At 40.9% G+C, this 23,319-nt stretch overlaps 1 protein-coding gene across 3 annotated transcripts in view; it reads left to right on the forward strand.

Annotated features, from left to right (window-relative positions):
* Positions 1–1,155: 1,155 nt before the first annotated feature.
* The window catches only part of gask1a (golgi associated kinase 1A), an 80,465-nt gene continuing 58,301 nt past the window's right edge, over positions 1,156–23,319 (forward strand). The window contains exon 1 of one of the 3 annotated variants that reach the window (XM_082551026.1): positions 1,156–1,530. In XM_082551026.1, coding sequence (XP_082407152.1) covers positions 1,503–1,530 — 28 coding nt within the window. In that variant the 5' untranslated portion in view covers positions 1,156–1,502. Of the gene's footprint in view, positions 1,531–1,565; positions 3,904–23,319 lie in introns of those variants that run through there. The other 2 variants (XM_082551025.1, XM_082551027.1) reach the window with 2 other exon arrangements.

Genomic DNA, 23,319 nt, shown 5'->3' on the forward strand with positions numbered 1-23,319 from the left:
TACTTCTGCGGGCCTGGCCAGCGAGCCGGCCGGCATCAGGGCGATCAGCTGATCTCTGGAGTAAACAGTCCGTGCGTGTAGGAGATGTGCCGCGGTCCCGTTCCTTGATAAAAGTAACAGTTCCACGGCCACCAGAAGAACAAAAACTCTCTCAATCCACATGATTGAGTAAGAGATAGAAAACGGAGGAAAATACAAGTCAGAAAAAAAAAAAGAATACGTAAGAAAAAAGAGCTAAACTAAGAGAAAAGCAGGAGCGACTGTAACAGGCTGCATGCTGGTTGGCGCATGCGCACTATATATATATTGTACTATTGTTGGTTTATAATGGAGCACTGGAACAAAAACATAATTTCCCCCAGGGATCAATAAAGTATTCTGATTCTGATTCTATATTTACTGCGTTACTGCTGGGTACATGTGTATGTGATGTGTGCACCAGCATACACAAAGACGGCAAACTGGTGGAAGGAGTATGATTATCTTGGCAATACACGTTTGGGAAACCCTGTATTCAGTATTCACATGGTCGATAATTTGCCACCTACTTAAAAAGTGTTGCAGGCAAGGAACATCTATCCATTAATTCATCAATACCTACAATCATGCATCCTCTTAACCATGTATCCAATTCAAGGGGGCTGAAGCCTATCAAAGGTGCTACTATAAGAGAGGCAGGGTACACCTTGAACAGTACCAGGAACATTAATTTGTGGCTCTGGTACTCTCTGCTACACAGGGATAGCAGTCTTGCTTTGTAATACAGACTTTAGATCTCACGAGCTGGCGTTGCGTTAGTGGCACACAAAGAGGATCACCAGCATGTAAGACTGTTCATAATTTTCATGTCTAGAGATTAAAATATTAATAATTTTAAAGAAAAACTATAGAAATGGTAAATGGAGTGGTATTTATATAGCGTTTTTTACTCTTTTACTCAACCCTATTGAGCCATAGCCGTTATCATGCTTGCTTTGTTTTGTAACAGTCAAGTTCCTGGTCACAGTTCTTGTTGCAGTTACAGGGGATTGTAGTCTGCCTTCTTCCTTTCTTGTTCCTATATCTGCCTTAAGCTGTCTGCCGGTTCGGAGACGCGTTGTTATGTTTTCAGGGAGAAATCATCTCAAATTTCACACTGAGCAGGCAGCCCCTCCTTAAACAGTACGGCTTTTACTTTGAAAAGTCATTTCCCAGACGCTCGCGTAGCAGCTGCGCGTTCCCCTGGGAGAGAGAACGGCGCTCGCGACACCCCGTAGACTCATTTTTTTGAACTTTGCAGATACAAAATTAAGGACCTGGTTATGTAACTTCTGGAAAATGACATATTAGAAGCAAACACAGTTTTTAGTTAGCAAAGCAAGCAGTTTTCAGACTAGAAATTTCGTTGTCCGACTGGCCCGTGGCCGTTGCAACTTCAGGACCACCGGCTGTCTCATGCTTGTGTGGAGATTCAGCAACCTCCAGTCAAAGGGGATGTCTGTGTGATAAATGAGATAAGGGTAATGCGCTCGACCAGCGACACGCACCATGGTGAGAGTCTTCTTTTGTCTTCCTGCAGTTTTCCCTTCAGCCTTGCAGTCTGAGACAAGACGGAACACTTTGAAAGTTTTCAGCCAAGTGCTGAGTAGGCAGATCCACGAGTCTGTTTCAGAGAGTGCATAGTACAGTCGACCACATATTTCATAGGTAAAATGAGTTTATAGCTAGTAGTGGAAAAAATATAGTTGTAGGTCCTAAATGTGGACTGTTTGTACATTGCAGAGCACCAGTCTCCATTGTAAAATGGAATCTTAGTGAGCAGAGCTCCCCACTCTATAAATAATAAGTATAAATAATAAGGACACTGCCATGTAAAAGTAGTGTAATGGAAGTGTGCATATTTAAAGACCACATACACAACAGACAGCTAAGCAGGTCCTCATGCATGTGTGTGATTACTGCTGTCGGCTGCTCCCTTCCTTTCTCAGCCCCAGTTGTTGTAATTCTGCCTTAAACACACTCTGCTGTGTGTTGGTTTCAGCTGCAGATGTTTTTTCTTTCATTTAATTGCCAGTTTATATTTTGTGCATGGTCTTGGTTCAGTGTGAAACCATCTAAAACTGCAGTTTTGCGCTGATAAAAAGGAATTTGGAAATGAGTACACACCAGCATATAGATAAATTATATGCACAACTGAAATTGTTACACTATGGTGTTTTAACTGAAATGCATCTGCGTTTTATTTATTTATTTTAAAACCGAAAACAAGGACATTGTTGGGTGACTCTTCAAGAGTGCTCTTTCTTCTGCTTTCTTTTGTGGTCTCTCTCTTCTGCTATGTTTTTCTCTCAGCACAAGCTGTTTTAAATTTCTGGGTGACTAATGGAGGAAACCTGGTGCAGATGGTGCTGTTGGCCTTGCACACGTGCATTTCTCATTGACCGTAAGTCATGACCACTGAGAAGTGCAGTCTCTTTGAATGCTCTTAACAAGGCAGCAATATTTGTGCAGCTACTTAGATAATTAGAGAGAATTCATGTATACAAATTAACTACTGAGGTAATAAACTGTGACTTTGCGTGACAGCTTACTTCTCAAACATAAAGTTTACAATGTCATTAGCTCCTTATTGATCTTGTCCCCACATTGGGGTTAATTTATCATCACTTACTACTGATGTGCTACTTTTTGGATGGATTCTGCCTTTGTGACGCAGCAGGTTTTCAATAAATTAAGAGAAGACTTCTCAGAACAGCTGGAAGCAACAACCTACCTTTAATCTTTTGTCAAAATGTATGTTGTAGTCATTAGAAGTGAGCCTAGTTTTTACAAACTTTCACATTTCTTTAATCTCAAGTTGTATTTTATAAAATTGTATTCTGTAAAAGATACTGTAGAGCAAAGCAAAAGACAGGGAATTCGCCATACATAAAAATGTATTTTAAAAATAAAAATAAACTTGTGGTGAGGAAATGTTTTTCATTTGATATTTATTACTAAACATGTGAACAGATTTTACCTAACAGTAAAATGAATGCTACACATGTGCCATATACACATAAATAAAAAAAATAAAAAAATATGGGCAAAATTGTCAGGTATATTAAAATAGGTTTTAACAGAATAAAACACTTGTTTTCACTTCACGGTAAACTTCTAAAAGTATATTTATGTGAAAAAAAATGAATATATATAAAATACAATACTATACCCTTAAAAGTAAATACTGCCCAGAGAGTGAGCTGCCTTAATGGTGGTTTGTGCTTCTTGTACTTATGTTAGTTTGGTATGTTTGTTTTTGCCGTATCTCACAGCGGGTAAGAATCCTTAGATTCTTAGATCCAGCTCCTGTGTCAGTTTGGCCCACCTCTGGTAAAATTTTGATGGAAATCTATCAATAAGTTTTTGATTAAGCTTCTTAACAGACAGATAATCCAACCATATAACTGCCATTAATCTCTCCTGTAAGTTACAGTCACAGCAAATGTAACCTTTGAAAGGAAAAAAGATGCACACAGCCTGAAACTCTCTGAGACGAGATATACAAGACCAGAAAACACAGTGTAACCTGATATATTTTGATACAAAATTTGAAAAGAGCTTGGTTGGCATTTACATACTTGTTTTTCTATCATCTGATTGGCAGTCATCCTTCTTTCAAGGAGTCCCTATAGTTTCACATTTCAAATTGGTTCCATGTGCAGAGCAGGCGCCTGGGTTTAAATTGCCACATGGAAACCACAAACCTCTTCTCTTCTCTTCTCTTCTCTTCTCTTCTCTTCTCTTCTTCCTGCACTGCATGCTGGGAGTGTGAGTGAATGGGTGTGTGAAGGTGTTTGGTGAGTGCGTGGAGCTGCTGAGTGAGTTTGGGACATTTGGACTGTTTTTTTCCAGAAAACTTTGGGCTTTATGGGTGGTTAACAGGTAAGGCACGTTTATTTCATTGTGTTGTGTGAAGTGAAGAATTTTAGTTAATTGGCCAGTTTTACCTTGAGTCATGGCGTCCCTCCCTAGTGAGGGTTCGCCTCCCCTGTCTGTTAGACATGGGGCCAGTGTGGTGGCACCCCAACAGTACACCGTGGAGCAGGTTTTGCTAGCTGTTGGTGAACAGGTGGGCCATGAGAACATAACTTATGGCTCTTGGATGAACAAGGCTGTGGTTGCCTTTCTCCGTGAGGAGCGCTTGGTTCACCTGTTAGTTGAAAGGGGGATCATTTTGGATGATTTGTTTGTGGCTGTTTCGCCACTGTTTGTGCCATCTATGCAGGTCACCGTGTCCGGTGTCCCGCCATTCATCCCAAATGAACTGCTTGAAAAGGAACTGACCCGCTTTGGAAAGTTTGCTAGTGGGTTCAGGGTTGTTCGCCTTGGCTGCAAAGATGCCAGACTGCAGCACGTTCAGTCTCTACGAAGGCAGGCCTTCATGTATCTAAACGATCCTTCACAGACACTGGAAGTGTCGTTTAAAGTGAGATATGAAAACAGCTTATATACTGTTTATGCAAGTGCACGTAGCATGAAGTGCTTTGAGTGTGGTGATGTTGGCCAGAAATGCTCTTCCTGGTGCCACTGGAAACAAAGGAAAACTGACTTTTGCAATTTGGCTCAATGGTGGGAGGTGGGGAAAACGCAGATTAAGCTTTTTTGTCAACAATACACGTCACATGCAACGGCCACTGTTAAAGACTGCTTTGAGGACTTAGAACGAGAGCTCAAGATGCTAGAGGATAAGATTATAAGTGGGACAGATGATACAAATAGTACCTGGGACAGTAGGAGGAAGGCTTTAGGCAAGTTTCTCCACTAAAGAGCAAAAGGTGCTCTTATAAGAACTCGGATTTCTACTATTAAAGAAATAGATACCCCAACCAGATTTTTCTTCAAGCTGGAGAAAAGGATTCGTGAGTCACACCAAATGATGCACTTAAGGCTTCCAAATGGGAAGGTAACATCTGACCCAGCAGAAATGAGGAAGCTTGCTATTTACTTTTATGCCAGCTTCTTTAGTGCTGAAATGTGTGACCCTGACTGTGTGACGAAGATGCTGGAGGCACTGCCACGGCTGGATGTGGCTGAATCGGCTGTGTTGGAGTCTGCTATCTCTTTTGATGAGATGTCTTCAGCGGTTCAACAACTCAACTGTGGTCGGTCATCAGGAGTTGATGGTCTTCCTGGGGCATTTTATCAGAAATTCTGGTCGCTGCTAGGAGAGGACATACATGAGGTTTTAACATACTGTATGACCACTGGGATCTTGCCAGCAAGTTGCACAAGGGCAGTTTTGACTTTACTGCCAAAGAAAGGGGACCTGGGCCTGCTTAAAAATTGGAGACCAGTTTCTTTGCTTTGTACGGACTATAAGATTATTGCAAAATGTCTTTCCAATAGGTTGAAGACCTGTATCGACATGATTGTAGATGTGGATGAAGCATACTGTGTCCTTGAAAGGACTATAATGCACAACTTGTTTTTAAATCGAGACATTATTGATCTGGCCAAGCTCAGAGACTTGGATGTGGGGTTTTTATCTCTGGATCAAGAAAAAGCTTTTGATAGAGTTGATCACCGCTATCTGTTAAAAACTTTAGAAGCTTTTGGGTTTGGAAACATTTTCATTTCATGGATCAAACTGTTGTACTCAAATGCTGCTGTCATGTTAAAGGTGGGGGGAGGGTTAAGTCGGCCTGTTCCAGTTCAGAGAGGCATCAGGCAGGGGTGCCCCCTTTCTGGTATGTTGTATACGCTGGCCTTTGAACCTCTTTTGCACCATCTTAGACAGGGACTCTCAGGTTTGACCTTTGAAGAAGCAGGAAGCACAGTAAAATTTATATGAGTGAGATTTCTTTTGGGGAGGGCTTCACTGGACCAGGTCTGCTGTGCTGTCTCTACCTGTGTCGGGTGGGTGGGTGGGGGGGGGTCAGGGTTTGATTGACCTTCGCAGCTGCATCACAGCGTTCCGTCTTCAGACAGCATAGCAGTATCTTTATCGAAAGCAATAACCACTCTGGTTCAAGACTGCATCTATGCTGCTTCACTGAATAAAGGACCTTGCATATGACAAGCACCTGTTTCTTATTGACGTAACTGGCATAGACCTTTCGCAGACCTCTGTTTTTTACCAGTCTGTTTTGACTGCTTGGAAGACTGTTTTTAAAGTACAGAGAGACTGTTCTCAATTTTATGGTGATGTTGGTGAAGAGCCTCTTTTTTTTTTTTTTACAATCCCCTGATGCCAAGTAGGATGATCAGCACTACTAGTGTGCAGAGGTTCCTCGTAAATGCTGGTCTAACTAAGCTGGCGGGCCTCAGGATGGCAGGGCAGTGGAAAACGGCTGCCAAGCTGGCTCAGGAGACTGGAATCAGATCTTTGCGCTTTCTGGACAAGCTGGTGGAAGAAGTCATGGGTGGTCTTCCTGGACTTGTAAGGGCTGCGCTGGGGACTCTGCAGGTGGTCAACCGAGTTCAGCTGACTTTCTGTCGTTGCCTGTTTGTGCCGCAGTTGGGGAGCAGGATGAGGAGGGAGGCTCTCTACTTAGTAAGTAAGTAAGTAAGTAAAATTTATTTATATAGCACTTTTTAAGACAAAAACGCTGTTACAAAGTGCTTCACAAGAAGACATGTCAAACAAACAATATAGCAACATAAAGGAAGTATAAAAGCATATCAAACAAGCAATAGTACAATATAAATATAAAATAAAACAACATATTACGCATTAACATTACCCAAATGCCTGTCTAAACAGATGAGTTTTAAGCTGTTTTTTAAAAGAGGCCACCGTGTCGATGGTGCGTAGTGAGGAGGGTAAACCGTTCCACAGTATTGGAGCCAGGGTTTGAAAAGCGTGATCCCCCTTTGTTTTCAGACGAGTCCGTGGAATAGATAGACGACCGCTATCAGTGGATCTAAGAGTCCGCTTTGGAGAATAGGGCTGGAGAAGCTCCGAGATATAGATGGGGGCCTCACCTTGTAGAGACATAAACGTAAAGGTGAGGATTTTAAACTTCTATCTATACTCAACCGGAAGCCAATGCAGGGATTTTAGTATAGGAGTGATATGGGAAAATTTATTGCTGTGGGTTAAAAGCCTTGCTGCAGCATTTTGAACCGCTTGGAGCCGATTTAGTGAGGCCTTAGATACGCAGGAGAAAAGTGCATTACAATAATCCAGCCGGGAGGAAATAAAGGCGTGGACAAGCATCTCCAGTTCGGTTGTGGAGACAATAGTCCTGAGTTTGGCAATATTTCTTAAGTGAAAAAAGCAGGAGCGGGTCACGGATTTAATATGAACGTCAAAGGACAAAGATTGGTCGAAAATTATCCCAAGATTCCGAGCAGTGGCTTTTATCGACGATGAAAAAGCACCCAGATGTTGACTAATCTGGGGCTTGATATTCTCTGGGGCTAGGATTAAGCACTCGGTCTTGTCTGCGTTCAGCTGCAGGAAATTGTTTGTCATCCAAAGATTAATTTCCTTAAGACAGTCCATAAGAGTGGATAGCTTGTCTAATTCCCAAGATTTAAAAGAAATGTATAATTGGATGTCGTCCGCATATAAATGATAGGAAATATTTTTGAAACCGCTAATGATCCGGCCTAAGGGAAGAATATATAGTGAAAATAACAGGGGGCTTAAAACCGAACCTTGTGGAACTCCACATAGAAGCTTAGCCACGTCTGATTGGAAGTTTCCCACTGAAACTAAAAGCGTCCTATCTTCCAGAAATGAGGTGAACCACTTTAGAACAGATCCTGATATCCCTACCGTGCAGTTTAAGCGATGGATTAAGATCTGATGGTCAACGGTATCAAAGGCTGAGCTAAGGTCCAGAAGAACCAGGACTGAGCAATCACCCCTGTCTGCAGCCATCAAGAGGTCATTTGTGACTTTCAGCAGAGCTGTTTCTGTAGAGTGTAACTTTCTGAAACCCGATTGAAATTTATCAAGAATGTTATGCTTCTCCAGCGCTTTCTTTACTTGTAGCCAAACAACTTTTTCTAGGATTTTAGAGATAAAAGGAAGTTTTGAGATGGGCCTGTAGCTTGACTGAAGTGTTGGATCCAGGTTAGGCTTTTTCAGCAGAGGTTGAATAACCCCCTGTTTAAAGCACCTGGGGACAGAGCCAGATAGCAATGAATGGTTTATCAGCGTGACCACAGAGGGCCCGATGGTCTCAAAAACTTTACAGAATAAACGAGTAGGTAAGACATCAGCTAAACTCGTTGAAGGATTCAATTGAGTCAGTGTTTCCAATAAATCCTCTAAAGAAACTGGGAGGAAAGATTCCATAATTATGGGGTGTGGACGATCATGGTTGGTGGGGTTTCCTGAGGGAGTTGTGTTATGTCTTAGGCAACTAATCTTATCTTGAAAAAATTTTAAAAATTCACTGCAGTCCTTATCTGAAGAGACGGGTGTACATGGCGTTGGGGGGGAGACAATGCTACTCACTGTATCAAAGACAACTTTCGGATTTCTTTTTCCTACTGCAAGTAGTTGAGAGAAGTAAGTGGCTCTTGAGTCTGACACCATGTCATTAAAGGTAGATAATAGTTCTTTTAAGTGGAGCTTGTGAACCTCGAGTTTTGTGATTTTCCACAGGCGCTCGGTTTTACGGCATATTCGCCTAAAGCTGCGGATAGCTTCTGTAAACCAGGGCGGGCATTTAACAGTACTGCCTTTCCTGATTTTAAGAGGAGCCACTTTATCTAGAATTTTTTGACATTGTGAATTGAAGGAGGCCATCTGCTGATCTATATCGTCTGTTTCAGATAAATTGTTATCAAACAATTCCATAAATTCTTCTACCGCTGAGTCGTTAATTAATCGTGAACGCTTCTCATAAACAGAGGGTAGAGTGTCATAAGTAAAAGAGAGATCAAATAAAAGGTATTTATGATCACTAATAAAAATGTCTCTGCAATGAACTGGGCCGATATCCAGACCCAGTGATAATATCAGGTCCAGGGTGTGGCCACCACTGTGTGTTGGCCCAGTCACATGTTGGACAAGGTTAAAAGAGTCTAAGAGAGTAAGAAAATCCGAAGCAGCGTGACATGAACTGTCATCAACATGAAGATTAAAATCCCCCAGCAGAAGAATTTTTTTTCCAGCTTAATGGTGGAGGATAGAAAATCCCCAAACTCCACTAAGAAACTCCTAGCTAGTCCTGGTGGCCTATAGATTAAAATCACATAGAAGGGATGAGTCCTATTGATCTTCATCATCTGGATTTCAAAGGAGTTAAAGGAGGGGGTCTTTACCAGCCGACAGAAAAAGGAGTTTCTAGAAATAACTGCCAACCCACCACCACGTCCTGAGAGACGCGGTGTGGTTAAGCACTTACAGTCTGCTGGACACAGTTCTTTAAAATGGACAAATTCCATATTCCGCTGCCAAGTTTCGGTTAGGAACATAAAGTCCAAATTATTCCTAATGAAAAGGTCGTTGAGAACAAATGCCTTATTTGAGATCGAGCGGCAGTTTAATAGAGCCATGTTAATCGGCGGTGCTGGAGCATCACTGTTTACACCCTGAGGGGCTTGGTGCAGGTTCGCACTGCATACTCCTCGGGGTTTTTTACCGTTTAGTATAATCCGTGGGACAATAGGACGGTCACTCACATGGTCTGGGAAAACTGTTTTCAGACACGGCGTCCTGATGAAGCCCATGCGAGGAAACTGTGCATTAAGCTGGAGGTCCGCCTTAGCAAAAACATCCACTGTTGAGAGCTCCAAGCAGGACGTTAAATCAGCGGTACTCTTATATTTCCGTAATCTCACTTGGATGCCCGCTCTCCTTCCTCGTCTTCTCTGACGGTGATTTGTCCGGGAACGGCGGCTCCGGTTTTTCCCTGGCCCAGGCAAGCAAGGGACGTAATGGGCAACAGCTGATCGCCCGGAGGGTGGAGAGAAGCCTCGAAAATATTTCCAGGTTTCATCCATAGATTCCATAGTTGATTTAATCCGAAGTAGAGTGTGGCGATCGTAAACATAGGTAGCTGTAATCTTATCCACAGACAGCAGCAAAATGGGTAATGCAACATAAAACAGAAGAAGAACACAGAGTTTGACAGCGGCATTGCCGATCACAGGCGCCATCTTGTCTGTAAAGACTCTGTGCGCCTTCCAAAGTGTTCTGGCTTACACACCTCTTGGGGTCATTCTTTCCTTTCGAACACCTGTTCTGGGTGACCTGTCAAAGATTTCACAGAAGGCTATATATGAGGTGGCTGTAAAGCTGCTGAACAGATTGTTGGCTGGTGTTCTGGAGTCGAGGTGGTCAGGTGTGTTGGCTCTGGGGTCATCTCCAAGGGGCAGCTGGAGGTCCCTGTACAAACCTCCCATAGAGAAACACAGTCCGGATCTCCAGTGGAGAATAGTGCATGGAGCCATGGCTGCGAACAGGCATGTGGCACATATGGATCCACGAACAGGGAACCACTGTCTTTTCTAACTGAGGAAACACTGCAGCACCTGTGGCTTGGCTGTCCCAGGCTAGCTGGCCTTTTTTCATTGCTGCGGCAGTGGCTTGCTGGCCTTAGGAGTGTTTTAGAGGAGGGTCTCTTTATCCTGGGTCCAAGGTACTCTGCACTGCAGCGTAGGAAGGTTTGCTTGATTATTTTTTAATGGGTCAGGCTAAGATGAGTATATGGCTCACAAGGAGGAACAAAATGAAGGGAACAGGATCTGTTAATTTAGGAATTATGTTTAAAGGGTTAGTAGGTGCACGTTTGAAAGTAGAGTTTGTTTATTACAAGATGGTGTCCAACATTGAAGAGTTTGTCTCTATTTGGGGTATTAATAGAGTTTTGTGTAAAATAACCGATGATAATTTAGTTCTGAATTTTTGAAAAAAACAGAATGGAGTGTCTTCTGTTTTTGTTTTCATTTTTGTGTTTATTGTATTTGGGTGGGGTTGATGGTTGTTCATATGTTGATTTGGCATTCATTTTCAGTTATGGTTGTAAGTTGAAGAATTGATATAACTGATAATATAATAAAGGTGTGTTAAAGGTCAAAGGTCTCTTTTCTTCTCTTCTCTTCTCTTCTCTTCTCTTCTCGTAATGTAAATTATATAACTAGGTTTTTGCAGCAGATTGGATTCAGTGAAGGTGACAGACCTACCTAAATACAGACAGAACAACAACGCAGCCCTCTGCAGTGTTCTCAGCTGTGTGTTACTCCATGTCTGCATCTGTGTGAGAGACAGAAAGAAAAGCAGGTAGACACGCCTTTGCTGATTGCAGTGTATCAGTGGAGTGCATCCCTACTAAATATACTGTAACAGAAGTGTGGTTAAAGCACCAGTTATAATTTTGTCATGCACGCTACAACCATTTCAAAGTTAGACAGCACTGTAACTCAGAGATTTACACTTGCACCAAATTACCCATTACTATTCTACAATTACTGTACTGTCACTGGACCTGGAACTTAATTTTATGGAGAACCATATTCCTAAATGGCTGCTACACCAAACACACATATACACTGATAAGGCATAACACCCTGACCAATGACAGGTGAAGTAAATAATGATTATCTCTTCGTTGGGGCACCTGTTAGTGGGTGGGATATATTAGGGAGGAAGTGAACATTTTGACATCAAAGTTGATGTATTAGAAACTGGAGAAATGGGCAAGCAAGGGCCAAATTGTGATGATCTTCAACACTGCAGCTCTCGTGGAGAGTTTGTGGAGAGAGGTCAGTGGTCCATAGAAGGAACAGTGGTTACCTCATTGGAGGCCAAGGATCATTGATGCACAGCGGGAGTGAAGGCGGGTCCATGTATTCTGATCCAGTACACAAGCCACTGTAGCTCAAATTGCCAAAAACGTTTTAGCTTTACCTAACAGTAAACATACCTGAATTAATTTTAGTAAATAAAGTAATTAGCAGTGTAATGACAAACTCAGGATTCAGACCATAATTAATGATTCTCCATGTGGGAGTATACTGACCCTAATTACAAACATGAACTACTCTCACACTTGCTCACATTTATTATTCACATTGGTTTCTCTGTTGGAGTATATATGACCCAGAAAATCTCAGTGTATGTCCCCTGTAAATGTGCAAATGGCTAGAGGGCAACCAAACAAAAGGTTAATGAGGAGACTTGGATTCTTCTCTTCCACTAAGCATCCTCCTACTGTGTTGCATGTCAGGTGGAACAAACAGATGGAACAATGGAGTTGCGTAGCACTGCCAGCACTTCCTGCCATTTCTGTGCAGATACACTGTTTGTGATGAAAGGAGAGGGACATGAGAATATTTTTCCACTTCCAGCAGCTGGATATACTAGCATGGGAGCAGCAAATAATAGTTAACCTTGTTTGCCTACAGTGATGAATAATTTAGCCTAGCATAATTAGTGAGTATTGGATCAGTGGATGGCCATCAGTTAATCAAATGCTGTTTAAAAAGTTTATTTCTTCTATACTTTACACTTTATAGTTCTAACTCTTTTGAGCTCCTTTAAGGTGCTAATAAGTACTGTTAGTATTAGACAACTGAATGATAGTAAGATGTCTAGAAAGTGCACATACATAAAAATTTAAAAAAAATTCCCCGCTCGCCCCTGCGGGCATCTATCCCTCAAGCTTGGGTCCTCTACAAGAGGCCTGGGAGCTTGAGGGTCCTGTGCAGTAACTTGGCTGTTCCTAGGACTGCGCTCTTCTGGACATAGATCTCTGATGTTGTTCCCGGGACCTCCTAGAGCCATTCGCCTAGCTTGGGAGTCACTGCACCTAGTGTTCCAATTACCACTGGGACCACTGGGACCTTCACCCAGTTACTGTTCATTGGAACTCTCTGTTTGAGGTCTAAAGAGATGTCAGTAGAAGTGAGGGAAGCCATTGTTGGACTGAAAAAACTAAATAAGATGTAAATAAATAATAAGAGGGACACGAAAACCTTTAGAAGTAGTAAATCAACAATATTGCACATTTTTAAAAAGCAGAAATGCACTGGCCAGCCGTTTGGTATGAAAAACACATCAGACAGCTCATAGTGCAAAAGCAACCCTAGAGTTTCTCAAACTGGGATATTATTCAATGGCTAAATCACTCAAGTGATCTCAATCCACTACACCATGCTTTTAGTTACTGATGACAAAACTAAAGGGAGAGACATACAAACAATCTGCAAATGAAGGTGGCTGCAGCAAAAGCCAAGGAGAGCATTCCAAGGGAGGAAACGGCATGTGGTCATATCCATGGTTTCTAGACTTCAGGCAGCACACTGACTGCAAACAAGTTACCTTCAAATCTTTATATTTTAAATTATGTTAGTTTGTTAGAGCCTCTGAAAATGTGTCTCTGTAAAAACTGTAATTCCTAAGATGAAAGTCTACACTTCAGTGACGTCTTGATTGTTTTATTTATATATACCCACTGTAATGGTGCACAGAGACAAAATTAGAAAAAATTATGGACTTGACTGTATCTCTCCTCCACACTCCACCATGCCCTCTCCACAGTGTTTCACCAACAAACACACACTTACATTGAGTTTTAAAACTGAAAAAGCAGACAGAAATATCACCTTCAGTTTTTTCATTGCAGTGGTGATGGATCAGTGTAGCAGTGTAGAGGGCAGGAGTGCAAGCTTTAACTTTGTGTTTTGGGCACTGGTGTGTGCCCACACATCTGTGTTGCAAGTGCTGGTTATAAACCGGGATGCCTACATGAAACTAAGCCAGTAGGATTAAATCCAACATAAATTTAATCTTAATCATAATAATAATAATTTATTAAGTGATTATTAATTAGTAAAGAAGCTAAAACCAGTGACACTGCCCTGGATCAGCACAACCCATGAATTAAAGATGTTACTACTACTGTGCAAAAAGAAAATATCTGTGGTGCTGGTAGTGCTTTTATGCTAATTGATGCTAATTATCAGTGAGCAGTGGTTCTGTTCAGAGTTTGGAAATCGTAATTTGTGGTAACTAAACAGTTCCTCTAGACAGGATTATCAGGTGCTCAGAATTAATAATGTCAGATCTTTAACACTGACTTACTTTAAAGGAGTACAATTATATTTCAAGTTACTAATTATACCAGTGCTTTGTTTTTACACTGACACAAAGAAATCTTATCTTTAGTAATATGTTCCACGTCTGCAGAAACTTTACCCAACATTAGTGTCTTGGAATCTGGTCATCATAGCAGAGGCCAGCCCATCGCTGCTGTTCTCATAGTTAGTATTGCATTTTTAATTTCTCTTTGCTATTTGGGCTGATTGGGACATGATGAATGTAAAAACAAAGAATTACCAGATTTTTTATTTATTTATTTTTTTACCTGATTTTTGTTTCCACATATGAGGACATTCGCTTTAAATTTCGATAGAACAGTGGCAGGATAATGTCCTCATAAGTGGATATCAGGTACTTGTAGAGCACAATTTAGTATTTTGGTCTAGACAACCCGAAATGTGATGTCCACACATGTGGACGCCAGGTCCTAGAAGGTTAAAGCAGCATTATAACCCTGCATCAGTTGAATGCAACATTAAATTGGCCCTCACCCTGTCTGTCAAGCAGCCTTTCTGATAGAAAACCCTAATTATGGCTGTAGACTAGTTTGACTTATTTGCACCATGTTGAAGAAAGTGAGCAGCAGTGATGATGATGTAATCTCATGCAGTCTTACTAACTCTTGCATTTGTGTGCTTGCATAGATGATATGAGTTTCTGCAGTACATTGGTTTTGGTTGCTTTGGCTTTGCAGCGTAATGAAACTGGACAGGAAACAGAAGAAAGTGCAGTGAAAGTGACTTCAGAGGCGCCTTGCCTCCCACTCAATCTGTCGCGAGTACAACTCCAAGAGGGACGCTGTCCACACAGCCATCTGCTCTGGCTGGGATGTCTAGCCATTAAAACGGACACCTGCGAGGGTCTTTGTTAAATATCTTTAAAGTCTTTAAAGACTTAAAGATTAACACGAAGAAATTAACAGAAATTGCAAATAACAGAAAGAGATACAACGGAGAAAATATCTATATGTAGTCATTATCTTAAGTAATTTGGCAAATGTGGCTTGCACGTAGTCTGGCCTGTGGTTGCCAATGTTTGTTCGTCCGTCTGTCAGCCAGTCCGTTTGTGACGCCCACGTCTTCCATCTGGGCATCTATCGATCAAACAGAGCAGTTTTTCCTGACACAATTTGCCACATTGCAGACTTTCCACCAGAAAATTGCCCAGCGGAGGTGGTGATCGGTGAGCAGCTGGTGTCAGTGTCAGGTCACATATATATTTGTAAATAAGAAGTATGTAATGCTGCTGGCCAGACAGCTATTAAAATCTTTCAGCCACACATACACTTCTCCAAGGACAAACTCACAAGGTTTCAGAGATTTATGCAACATAATGGTTTATATAATGAGCTGCTGCCAGTTTAGCAAATTAAAAGCACAAGGCTGTAAAGGTAAAGACAATTCTATACTTTCTGAAGCCTGTGAAAATCTCCTCTTTACAGAACTGTGGATGCATCCTAAACAGGCAGGGATGACTATTACAGCTGCATTTCTAGTGAAATGAGTACACACACACACACACACACACACACACACACACACACACACACACACAAACTGGCCTTTTAATGCCTTTTAGCTTGGCTGTTTTACCAAAGCTGTCGATGAGGATTACTTGAGATTGGATTAATTTTGAATCCAGTCTCAAGTGGCAAACCCAAGAACTGCACTTCCACATCCACTTTTCTTATCAGCCGTGGGGATTGCTGCTTGGTATTAGGACTGTGCCATCATTGGTATGAAGTTTTATGTCATATGAAAGTGTTTTATCACAGTATCATTGCTATAGCAAGGCAGTTTATGTTCCCTAGTGCAAATAACAAGACGAGCTCAGGCATCTCTGAGACCAAGAGCGGCATTTCAGTTTCCGATAGGGCCTAAAAAAGGATCTACTTCAACAAATTACAACATGTGCAAGAAAAATGTTTCTGTTAACGGTGCAGAGAACAACATGTTTCATCTCTGCTTGGTTTTAACACACATGGCAATTCAGGGAAATATGCATGGAGAACCCATTGGGATTGAAATGCACATTTAGGTATCTTCGCATGTGATCTGGGACAGGTACGTTTTTGTAAATCCTAACTAATCTAAAAACTGACATCAAATGTAATTGCATTTGATGTGTCCGTTAAAAAAAGCAAAGACCCAAGGATACTTGATACTGGAGTATCAAGATAATGTATTCAGCCTTAGTAGTGACATTACTTTTTTATAATTTGTGTTTAATATAAGTATATATGACCTTTGAATAATTCAATTATGAATACTCCTTATTTATCTTATAGTGGTACTTTTTGCAGCCCACAGGGGATGCATTATCTGAATCAAAGCGGTTTTCACAGCCAGACCTGTGTATTTGAGACAGCCCATTTAGGGATCGACAACACACAGAGCCAGGAGTAGAAAAAGAGCTTCAAAGCAAAGTTTTTAAGCTCTTGAGATACTGGGTGCATCTACACATATTTGGAACCTTTGGTCATGTTTAATATTAGAATCTCCCTTTATGACAGCATACAGTGCTATGAAAAAGTATTTTCCTCCCTCCTGATTTCTTACTATATTTTTGTCAAGCTTGGAAATCATAAAACCGATTCGTCAAAAAATGTTTTAGTATGACTTTGATAAGCTACGAAGCCGCACTGCTTGATAGATTGCATTAAGGCTACCGTAGGCGGGAGCCTCGTGGAGGAATCTGGGTCCAAAATTCCGTCCGCTTCAGGTCCCAAAGTCAAACGAACACTGCGGCATTACTGAGAGTTAAAAACTGTCTACATTCTTTTATCTTTAATAAAATGATCAGTGTTGCTGCTTTACCAGGTGTAACAATTAAGTTTAACATCCATGAAAACAGAATTTATTAAATTTAACAGAGTTAAATGTTAGCAGGAAGTTAGCTCACTAGTTTCCACCTAAACATGACATACCACGTTCTGACTGAGAGATTTCTGAAAAAATTAAAATGTACAGCTCTGCTATCACTTCCAACACAAATGAAGACAGAAAACTAAACAGCAGTGACTTTTTTAGGGTTACTGAAGTTGGACCGGATATATATCGATGTGCTACGTGATCGCTAGCGACACAGCTAGGTTAGCATAACATAAACACAGTGAAGGTGGAGGATGAATGCTAACTTTTTTACATTCGATAAAAGTTAGATTCATTCTCCACCTTCAATGCAAGAGTTCCCGATGGTTAGGGACAAATGCAATGGCAGGATGCTGTAAACAGACTAAACTTCAGTCAGGAGAACAACTGAGATAATTCATCCACAATACGAGGTTAGTCATTAATATACAGCAACAACACGGGAATAGAGCAGCTGCAAGAGAATTCAACATTAATGAATCAATGGTACGTAAGTGGAAAAACCAAGAAGAATGAGTTGAGTAAAGTTTGACTTATCTGACTGTTTTGTTTCACTTAATGAGCCTTATAATCCGGTGCACCTTATGTATGAAAACAGACCTTTTCATCGACAGTGCGCGTTATAATCCGGTGCGCCTCATGGTCCAAAAAATACGGTATACATTTTTTAAATAATGAGTTCATCTATTAAGGAATAAAGCTTTCTAGACAAACCTGATCCTTCACTAGTCACATTCAGTGGCTAATGAAAGTAAAGGGCTTTTTAATGACTCAAATACCTCAAAACTATACAGGGCTTAGGTTAATGTACTTACATTTCACAAGTACAAATAAGCAGCCAGGGATGGTTTCCATTTGTAACCAGTTGGTCTACTGAAGCATTAGATTAAATGCATGGTGACACTAAGAAATATAGAGGAAGTCATCTACCATCACTCAAGCTATGTGACCATGGCAGGGTTGCTGTGTTCAGTCAATTGAGACAACATTTTTGTCCTTTAAACAAGAATCACTATTTCTGCTTTAGTTTAATTTTGGCTTAAGTTGATGTAATTTGGCTGCAGCCCAAATGTAGTCTGTTTCTTGCGAGCCAGTAAATGATCCTGAAAAGTCAGCCTTCATTTTCTTCTTGCTACCACATCTTTCTGCAAAATTTGCTCTTATGCAGCCCCTTCCACTTAGGAGAATGGAATGTGCGTTGTGGAACAGACTCGACCACGTATGCACTCAGATCTCTTTGCAGCCATATGGAGGAAGGATTTTTGTGCCATAGAGTAATTACTTTCAGAGCTGTGATCTGATGTTTGGGCTTCATTCTACACACGGAGATGAAGAATATGAAGAAATGTATTCTTTATTCCTTTGCCAAAAGGGAGAAAAATCAGGTCTGTGCACTCACATAAAGCTTTTTAACAAAGTGAGATTGGTTTGGGATTCTGAACAAAAAGAGACGTTTTCTCAGTGCCTGTAGTATATATCTTATTAGGAGGTAGCTTTTAGAAAATGAGCAACTTTCAAAGGCAGATGGGGTTTTCTTGAAGCTTAAAAAAAACTTAAATTAATCAGCACATAAATCCCTAAAAGTCAGCAATCATTGAGTGTTTGCTTTTAACATGTCAGAAAAACTTGTGGTTTTAAGGAGTTGACTTGTCCTTATTGATTGTTATAATCAATGGGCAGGTTGCACAGTTGCTTCACTCTTTTGAAACTTGCATCTGTTCAACTTACTCATTTTATTAAACTGGACATGGCAGGAGTTAACCTCCTCATAATCAAGGCTTTCATTAAAATGAGAATAAATTGAAGTGATTGTTTCCTTTCTAACGCTAGCTCTGTTTCAACAAATACCCAGATGAGAACTTCTCAGAGCAGTGAAAGCAGAGCCAGCAGCAGCTTGCCTAGCATGCTGGTCTCCCATCAGTCTTCCGACAAAGACCAAAGGTTTAATGCGCATGTGTAGACAACCAGAAAAAAGTTACTGGTTTCTCGTTAATGAGACATAGACACAGACATGAGAACACCTACCCCATACACATTTCAGCTAATTTAGCAGCGCTAATTCTGCTTCCAGAGACAATAGCCAACTGTGGCCACAAGATGGCAATAATACAAGGGATATAAGTAAACAGACCAGGGGCCTATTTGATTCCTCTGTTGTTACTGAGCTGTTTGTCATTGTCTTGAATCTGGTTTCAGAGACCCTTTAAAGTAATCAGTTCTTTTGCGCTTTCTTTTATTTTTATTTTTCACTTGATGATTTTTTTCTTTTCAGTTGGTAGTGAGGGAGTGACAGATGCATCTAATGTCATAGCCCAGGGGATTCACAGGCACCAAAAGATACGTTGTCAGCAGTTTTGAGAAATGGGCTGAGAACAGACTAAAACACTAGGACCCAGGGTTTCCTAGAAGACAGTTGCACTGTAAAGAGAGGATCAACTTTATTCACCTAATCAGAATCAGAATACTTTATTAATCCCTAAGGAAGTTATGTGGGTTACAGTTGCTCCAGTACAGTAACATTAACAGAAACAGACTGTACTATTTAACAATAAAATCTGTTACAGATTTAAGAAACTGCACAATATATACAAATCACTAAATAATAAATATCAAGGATTGACAGAGGTGATTATATATAAGTATCTAGAATATTGACAGCAACATTACTGAGTAGAAAAGAGTGTGTGCAAAAAGGGTGTAACTATTGCAGTGTTTACAGTGTATTAGATGGAGGAGTTATACAGGGAGATGGCCACAGGCAGGAATGATTTCCTGGTGCTTTTTGGTAATCTCAGTCTCTCACTGAACATGCTCCTGTGGCTAGCCAGAAAGTCATGGACTGGATGGAAGGTATTATCCAACATTGCCTTTATTTTGGACAACATCCGCCTCTCCGACACCACCTTGAGGGAGTCCAACTCCATCCCCACAACATTGCTGGCCTTGTAGATCAGTTTATTGAGTCTGTTGGTGTCTAGGGGCCTCAACCTGTTCCCCCAGCATGCAACAGCATAGAGAATAGCACGTGCCACAACAGACTCATAGAAAATCCTGAGCATTGTCTGACAGATGTTGATAGAATAGAGACGACTCTGGCCCTTCCGTTAAAGTGCAGTGGTGTTTTTAACCCAGTCCAGTTTATTGTCTATGTGTACTCCAAGGTTTTTATAGTCCTCCACAATGCCCACGTTGACCCCCTACATTAAAACACAGGTCAAGGTTTTCCTGGTCTTCCTAAAGTCCACAATCAGTTCCTTAGTCTTTGCCACGTTGAGCTGCAGATGATTCTGCTTGCACCACGTGACAAAGGAGTCGACCACAGCCCTGACTCATCACCCCTGCTGATACATCTAACCACCACAGAGTCATCAGAAAACTTCTGAGGATGGCAGATCTCTGTGCGGTGGCTGAAGTCTGTGGTGTAGAGGATGAAGAGGAAGGGGTGGAGGACGGTCTCTTGTGGTGCCCATGTATTGCTGATTACCTTGTCAGACACACAATGTGGAAGGCGCACATATTGTGGTCTTCCTGTCAGGTAATCAACAATCCAGGACACCAGAGAAGCATCCACCTGCATCGCTGTTAGCTTATCATCCTTATCACAGTTTCTCTTGTGTGTGGCATAGTAAGTAAAAGCCACTTTTTTGATTGAAGTATTAATATAATAATTTAATTGATCAAATAGTCTTGAGATGAGCTTTGTCTGTCGTTTAGAGAAAATTAATATGTAAATAAAGAAAAGGCAGTGCAATTCTCTTCTATATTTAACAGTGATCCCCATTTCACATCTTGAGGTGTACATGTTAAAGAAAACTATTGCTTTCTCTAACATCAAATTAAAAACATCACTGTTGTTTTCAGTGTGCACATATGGAACAAGGCATGACATCTGGAACATTTTTAAACACAGGAATTTCAGTATTATAAATTATGAGCAATTTATATTAATCCCAGTTATGACGACAGGGCTGTTTCCAGGACAACCAGTACGTGGTCCGGCAGTGTACAGCTCAAAAGAATGACTGAATCGCTGTTCCTCACACACACAAACACAGCCTATGTGCACTTTAGAGGTATGCAAATTAAAGGATATGCAAAAACGTGCACGAGGCCACACACAGTCACACAGCACTTGGCCATCTGAAGGTCTTGTCAGCGAGAAGATTGCCAGATTGCCTGCTGTCACGCTCCACCTACTCAGCTGACACATAGTACGATGGCAGACAGGTCACCATGCAAAGAGACCACACAGTCACATCACAATGGATGACAGCAGGTTCCACACAAAGAAAACAGAGCACAAAAAGACATTTCTGGGTTTTTCCTGCTCACCGTCTGTGAGGTATGTTACGGGATATACACAACTATAAAACTGCATCAGCTGAGTCTACATTTCCTGTTATAGGACAGCAAACACAGTGCATCAGGTGCAGATTGCAGTTATCTGTGTACATGTAGTAATACTATTCCATTACAGAAATATTGCTCTACATTTAAAAATACTGGTGTTGGAACAAAAAGCTGCTCAGGAAATGACAGTACTTACTTTTTAATCATCTAGCAAACATAGTACTCTTAATGTTTAAAAAGGATTTGCAGCAGGTTAGGGTGATCAAGGACAGACATGGAAATGTGTTAATGACACTGTGTTTTGAGAAGATGGAAGGAGTAGGCCTGCTTTGAGAAGCTGACTAATGTGGAAAATGAGAGGAGGCTGGGTGGAGGACAGTTAGCGAATCAGGAAGTGCCGAGGATTGGTAATGAGAAAGGCAGGGCACCTATGAAGAGGATGAAGAGGGGAAAGGTGGTTGGTCCAGATGACATACATGTAGAGGTATGGAGATGTCTAGGAGAGAAAGCAGTGGACTTTTTAACCACATTGGTTTAACACAGTCTCTGAGAGTGAGAGGATGTCTGAGGAATGAAGAAGATGTGTACTTGAACCAATTTTCATGAACAAGGGTGATGTGCAGAGCTGTAGTAACTACAGAGGGATAAAGATGATGAGTCATACCATGAAGATATGGGAAGGAGTTGTTGAAGTGAGGCCAAGACTAGAGGTGTGAGCAGCTTCATGCCATGAAAGAGAACTCCAGATGAAATGTTTGCTTTGAGAGTGTTGATGGAGAAGTGTAGAGAATACAGAAAGAGTTTTGGATCCAGATACAGTCTAATCCAGACGGGCTCTAAAGAGGAAATGAGTATATCGCAGGGGCAGCTCAGAGTGAGTGGTTTGGCGAGGCGAGGCTGAGATGGTTTGGACATCTGCAGAGGAGGGAGCATGGATACATGTAAAGGATAACGGATATTGAAGATGGAGCTGCCAGGCAGGAGGAAAAGAGGAAGACAGTAGAGAAGATTCATGCATATAGTGAAGGAAAATATGTGGAGGGTTGTTGTGACGGGACAGGGTGAGGTGGAGGCAGATGATCTGCTGTGGCAGGCCTCATAGGGAGCTACTGGAAGAACACTAAGCGTTTGAAACAGGTTTTTAATGTTGTATTACTTATTTTTCAGTCATGTAATATAATGTGATTTATTGCTATGTTGAGAAATTAAAGCCATCTCCAGCTACAACATTTAAATGTTTTATGCATTAATTAATCGACATTTATGATTATTATATATTATAATATGTAAAACTAGAAGTGGGAATCACCAGAGACCCAGTGATACCATATTATCATGATAATTAACTCACAATATAGACATTAGTGTGATTTCAAACATTTAGTGATATGGTATTTGTGTTTTATTATAATAATATTGTGAATAATGCCACCAAACGTAAGCTTTGTCTGTTTTAGGCATTTAATTTGATTTGAGAAATTATTGGTTGCTTGCTCTCACCTAGCCATCACCACAGACCATAAATGTTATCTAAACTTTACAAACTGAACTCTTTGTGTTACGATCTAGTTCAAATTAACTGAATGCAGACGTGTGAACTGTAGTATTAAGATAATGAGCTGTTTTAGTCACATAGGACTCTATAGCCCATGACGTTCATAAGTTGTACAGTTAATTCCTCATAACCCCTCATCATACTTCATTTTCCACAGCATGTAACAAAAGTCCTGGTTTTCCACAGCACTGCATCAGTGGAGGCCTTTGCACATGAAGTGGGTGATGGTTTGTGCTTTTTTTTTCTTAGCTCACTTTGAATTGGAACAGTTTGTTTTAAGCTAGCTTTGCCATCATTGGCTGACTACATTTAAGGACACTCCTAGCAAATCACATATGTCACATTCATCTTTTTCATCTCATCCTTATTAACAAATCAAAAATAATTCCATACATTTGAATTTAACACAGATGGGTCTTTTATGATTTCATTCTCTGATGCCTCTGTCTTTGTTTTACTTAGTTCCTCCAGCATGGTGATCGTCACTTTTGCTAACACAACATTTCATTTGTTAATGTGAA

Source organism: Aulonocara stuartgranti, assembly GCF_965226115.1.
Source record: "Aulonocara stuartgranti genome assembly, chromosome: 11".
Lineage (NCBI taxonomy): Eukaryota > Metazoa > Chordata > Actinopteri > Cichliformes > Cichlidae > Aulonocara > Aulonocara stuartgranti.